This window comes from Humulus lupulus, chromosome 8, assembly GCF_963169125.1.
Source record: "Humulus lupulus chromosome 8, drHumLupu1.1, whole genome shotgun sequence".
Classification (NCBI taxonomy): domain Eukaryota; kingdom Viridiplantae; phylum Streptophyta; class Magnoliopsida; order Rosales; family Cannabaceae; genus Humulus; species Humulus lupulus.
In genome coordinates, this window is record NC_084800.1 from 149,445,963 (window position 1) to 149,451,737 (window position 5,775).

Genomic DNA, 5,775 nt, shown 5'->3' on the forward strand with positions numbered 1-5,775 from the left:
ATCAAGTGAGAGAAAACAAAATAATTTTTATGCAAAAAAAAGTGAGGTTAAGAGAGCATTGTGTACAAAACAGCCCATGATTTTACTCATGTATAAGGAGGCTCTTTTAAATACTAACCAACTTGATTCTTCGCTGCCAAGTGTTGTTGTGTCTATTTTGCAGGAATTTGAGGATGTGTTTCCTGAGAAAGTACCACATGGTTTGCCACCTGTTCGAGGAATAGAACATCAAATTGATTTTGTTCCAGGTGCTTCCATCCCAAACCGACCAGCCTACAGAAGTAATCCTGATGAAACAAAGGAATTGCAAAGGCAAATTGAAGAATTGATGGAGAAAGGGCATGTGAGAGAAAGCATGAGCCCTTGTGTTGTTCCAGTGATTCTAGTTCCCAAGAAGGATGGAACATGGAGGATGTGTGTTGACTGTCGAGCCATCAACAATATAACGGTAAAATATCGACATCCCATTCCTCGTTTAGATGACATGTTAGATGAATTGCATGGTTCTTGTGTGTTTTCCAAAATTGATCTTAAAAGTGGGTATCATCAGATACGTATGAAAGAAGGGGATGAGTGGAAAACTGCTTTTAAAACTAAACATGGATTGTATGAGTGGTTAGTCATGCCTTTTGGACTAACTAATGCACCTAGCACTTTCATGCGCTTAATGAATCATGTATTGCGTGCTTTCATTGGAAAATTTGTGGTTGTGTATTTTGATGATATTCTTATTTATAGTAAGAATTTGCATGACCATGTTTTGCATTTGCATTCTGTTTTGGATGTTCTTAGGAAACAGAGTTTATATGCTAACCTCAGTAAGTGTACTTTCTGCACCGATAAGCTTGTTTTCCTAGGCTTTGTTGTAAGTGCTACAGGTATTCAGGTGGATGAAGAAGAGATCAAAGCCATCCAAGAGTGGCCGACCCCTACAACTATAGGTAACGTTAGAAGTTTTCATGGACTTGCTAGCTTCTACAGGAGGTTTGTGAAAAATTTTAGCACCATCGCTGCACCACTTACAGAAGTTATCAAAAAGAATGTGATATTTAAATGGGGTGAAGCTCAAGAGGAGGCATTTCAGCTACTGAAATACAAGCTTACTCATGCTCCTTTACTTGCTTTGCCTAACTTTTCCAACACTTTTGAAGTTGAATGTGATGCTTTTGGAATAGGTATTGGTGCTGTTCTTATGCAGGATGGGAGACCGCTTGCATACTTTAGCGAAAAGCTAAGTGGGGCTGCCCTCAATTACCCCACCTATGACAAAGAATTGTATGCACTAGTGCGTGCTTTAGAAACATGGCAGCACTATTTGTGGCCAAAGGAGTTTGTGATTCGCACAGATCATGAATCCTTGAAACATTTGAAAGGCCAACACAAGCTCAACAAGAGACATGCAAGATGGGTTGAGTTCATTGAGACATTTCCTTATGTCATTCGCTATAAACAAGGTAAGGAGAATGTGGTTGCTGATGCCCTTTCTCGCAGGTATGCCCTAATCTCTACTCTTGATGCTAAATTTCTTGGGTTTGAACACATAAGTGAGTTGTATTCTGCTGACCATGATTTTGGGGAAACTTATGCTGTTTGTGAAAAGTCTGCTGACGGAAAATTTTATAAGCATGAGAGTTTCTTGTTTAGGGAGCATAGGTTGTGTGTACCTAATTGTTCTGTGAGAGATTTGCTAGTTAGAGAGTCCCACGGGGGAGGGTTGATGGGACATTTTGGAGTTTCTAAGACCCTAGCTATGTTGCAAGAGCACTTCTTTTGGCCCCACATGAAACGAGATGTTGAGCGAATTTGTGGTAGGTGTGTCACTTGTAGGCAAGCTAAATCAAGAGTTCAGCCAAATGGCCTTTACACACCCCTACCTATCCCTAGTTCACCATGGGTTGACATTTCAATGGATTTTGTGTTGGGTTTACCTAGAAGTAAGCGTGGGAGGGATTCAATCTTTGTGGTTGTAGACAGATTTTCTAAGATGGCTCATTTTATTCCTTGTCATAAAACTGATGATGCCTCTAACGTTGCAGATTTGTTCTTTAGGGAGATTGTGAGATTACATGGTATGCCTAGAACAATTGTATCAGATAGGGATGCTAAGTTCTTAAGCTATTTTTGGAAAACATTGTGGGGAAAACTTGGGACAAAACTATTATTTTCTACTACTTGTCACCCTCAAACCGATGGTCAAACAGAAGTAGTTAATAGGACCCTATCCACCTTGTTGAGGGCTATCATAAGTAAAAATATTAAGACTTGGGAAGATTGTTTGCCACATGTTGAGTTTGCTTATAATCGTTCAATGCATTCTGCTACTAAATTTTCACCATTTGAAATTGTTTATGGTTTTAATCCTCTAACTCCTTTGGATTTATCACCTTTACCTGTTTCTGAGCATTTGAATTTAGATGGCGAGAAGAAGGCAGAATTTGTGAAGAAAATCCATGAGAGGGCGCGACTCAACATAGAGAGAAGGACTGAACAATACATTAAGCAAGCTAACAAGGGTCGTCATAAGCAGGTTTTTGAGCCCGGTGATTGGGTATGGTTACACATGAGGAAAGAGCGATTCCCAACACAAAGGCATTCAAAATTGCTACCTCGAGGAGATGGTCCATTTCAAGTACTTGAAAGGATCAATGACAATGCCTACAGACTCGATTTACCAGGTGAGTATAATGTTAGTGCTACTTTTAATGTTTCTGATTTGAGTCCTTTTGATGCAGGTGACGATTTGAGGTCAAATCCTTCTAAAGAGGGAGGGAATGATGAGGACACCAAGACCCAAGTATCAAGTCAAGTTCCAGTTGGTCCAGTGACGAGGGCACGAGCCAAGAGATTCAAGGAAGAACTTAACAACCTAGTCCACAAAGTCCTAAAACAAGAGGAGACCGTGGTCAACATTGAAGGAGAACAAAGACTTGTCTTACTCATCAAAGTTGACTGAGTTTAGGAGCTTCATGAGTCTTATTGTATTTGTCATTTTAATTTATTTACGTTATTGTTGTTATACTTGTGTGAGCTGAAGAGTTGTGTGAGCCGAAAGGTCTTGTTTTGTGAGCGGAAGAGTTGTGTGAGCCGAAAGGTCTTGTTTATGGTGCTTTCATTAGGTAGACCAAGGGTCTTGTTTTCATGTAATTTTCGTCCTTATAAGGACTGCCAAAACAATGTGAAAGGGCAAATTACTTTGAATGAAAAAATTGTGAGTTTATTTCTTCTTGAGTTCTTGAAGAAACTTTTGAACTTATCAAGGGATTCCTTGTGGTGTTCATCCTGACTTATCAAACAAATTCCATCCCCGTTTGTGGCGTCTTCCTCATACCAAGGTTCGTGCTTGGCTAAGCATTGGGTCGCGGTTCCATTCCAAATCTCGTGTGTTCTTGGTGGTTGTGCCATATTTGGTGTCGGGTTTCATCACAATGTTGGTGTTGTTCGTATCAGTGATCTCATTGATCGAGGTACATATTATCGGCATTATTCCTCTGTAAAGATAGAAGAATATTACACATATAGATATAATGTATTCGAATTATTAATTTATGAAATAATGGAATAATGTATTGAAAAAAGATTAATAAAATTAGGGAATGTTACCTGCATAGACATTAATTTAAACATGATAATGATAATAATTCAGTGTACACAATATTTTTGGTGTAGTTTTTGTCAATTTTATCAGTGGCCACTGGTCGAATTAAAATCCTCACTATAGATGTTGTCTTTGTCATTGATAAAGCAGCGTATAATTGACCATGAGAAAATACTGGTTATGGTAAAGAAATCCCAACATAATCAAATGTTTGGCCTTGTGACTTATTTATGGTCATTGCAAAACTTAATCTTATAGGAAATTGATTTCGCTTAAACGAAAAACAACTATTATCATCCACATTTGGTAAGAATGGTATCCTTGGAATGAAGACTCTTTTTTCCATATGATGTCCAATGGCAATTTCAGCATCTATGATATTTCAATCGAAAGCCTGACAAATAAAATGGGCTCCATTGCATAGTCCCTCTGAAGGATTAATGTTTCTTTGGAGCATGATGGGACAAGTTTTCTTTAGTAATAATTCATGAGGGAAAAGTCCATTAGGCGCTAAAGTGTTTAAGAAATCTTCCATAACTGATTGCTCAGTTTTATCTATTGTCTCATCTATATTGTAATATTGCTGGACTTCACCTAGAAACCTCTGAATTAACAATGCATTTATTTCATCGAAAAAACTATTCTTTGGTGTTAGTATGGCTCGGTTCATCATAGTTGACATATTTCCTGAATATTCTTGAATGTTGTGGAAAACGTCTTTTATTAAGTGATCTAATAAAGTCTTGACATCATCATAGGGAACAAGCATCCCATTTGGTATTTTTATGATTTCATCTTTTGTGTTAGGTGGAAATCCATTGCCTATTGCCAAAACATAATTTAAAAATATTGGATCTAATCTTGCTCGCATATTTTTCATTAGTCAAAACTTAGTCAATGTAGGCCACAAGTAAGAATGAACTAAACTGGAATTAACCTGCTCTTGTCTAGTCCCTTTATGAACCATAGGTAATACTTGTCGAAAATCTCCCCTGAAAACAACAACCTTTCCACCGAAGGCTACATCAGAATCATTGATGTCTCGTAGCATTTTGTCTAATGCCTCTATGTGATGTTTTCTTATCATTGGTGCCTCATCCCATATTTTGTTGCACGAAGTAGTTGCAAGTGCACTTTGTTTGCTCACACAACATGTGATTTTTTCTTCAGTATCAAGTGGAAGATTAAAGTGTGAGTGAGTTTTTCGACCTGCTAGAAGTATAGATGCAACCACACCTGATGAAGAAGTTTCAAGTGATACCAAGTTTGTTGATCCTACTGTTGCTACAAGTGCCCTGTATAGGAATGTTTTCCCTTTCACACCTAGGCCATCTACAAAGAATGCAATATTTTTGTTTAACAAAACTTTTTCCAACACTACATTATACACTTGTTGCTCACGATTAAGTGATCTTGAAGATGTAATATCTTCTTCTGGAATTTCAACACCCAACTCATCATCGATTTCTCTAGATTGAAATTCATTTCCATCGAAAGAAATGTCTTCATGAAGAAAATGGTAAAAGTTAATGTTTTTACCCATTGATTCAATCGTAGAAGACATTGACCTTAATACTTGATATCTTGCAGTTGATGTAGAATCTTCCGATGATTTGAAATCAATTGACATATCTTCCTCAAAACGCTCCCAAAGGTCTCTTGAATTGGTTGTGTAACGTCCCAAATTTCCTTATCAGGCTCAGGGATTTGATTAGGGAGCCAGGATGACAAATTATGGAAATTATGTGATACATATGTGTATCATTATATGATTATGTGAGTTATATTATAATATGACTTGATATGTATGTTTTGGTGTATTAAATGTGCACGTGGGCCCATTTTTGATTAAGTGGGAAATTGTTGTAATTTGGCCCATTATGGGTATATTTGGCATACATGTGATATATGTGTGAGACTACATTATTATGTAGATATGTTTGGGATACTCAGCACGAGATGATCCTAGGGAGCAAGCTAGTGGGAATGTCACAATGGGACCCATATTTGACTCGGAGTGAGTCAAGGGGTATATTGGGTATTTAGCACATTACTGGGATATTGGGTAATGGAAATGATTATTTGATGATATATTGAGAATTAGTGAGATCAAGAGAAAATTCTGGGAATTTTTACTATTTTACCCCGGGGGCATTTTTGGGACCCCGAGCATTAGGATT

At 37.6% G+C, this 5,775-nt stretch overlaps 1 protein-coding gene across 1 annotated transcript; it reads right to left on the bottom strand.

The window, feature by feature from the left end:
- Nucleotides 1-3,977: 3,977 nt before the first annotated feature.
- LOC133796149 (uncharacterized) lies at nucleotides 3,978-5,225 on the bottom strand. Its single transcript, XM_062233631.1, has 2 exons — nucleotides 4,523-5,225; nucleotides 3,978-4,417 (listed from the first exon to the last, which is right to left on the bottom strand). Exons 1-2 carry the CDS (start codon nucleotides 5,223-5,225, stop codon nucleotides 3,978-3,980), a joined length of 1,143 nt encoding a protein of 380 aa, XP_062089615.1.
- Between the last annotated feature and the right edge of the window lie 550 nt (nucleotides 5,226-5,775).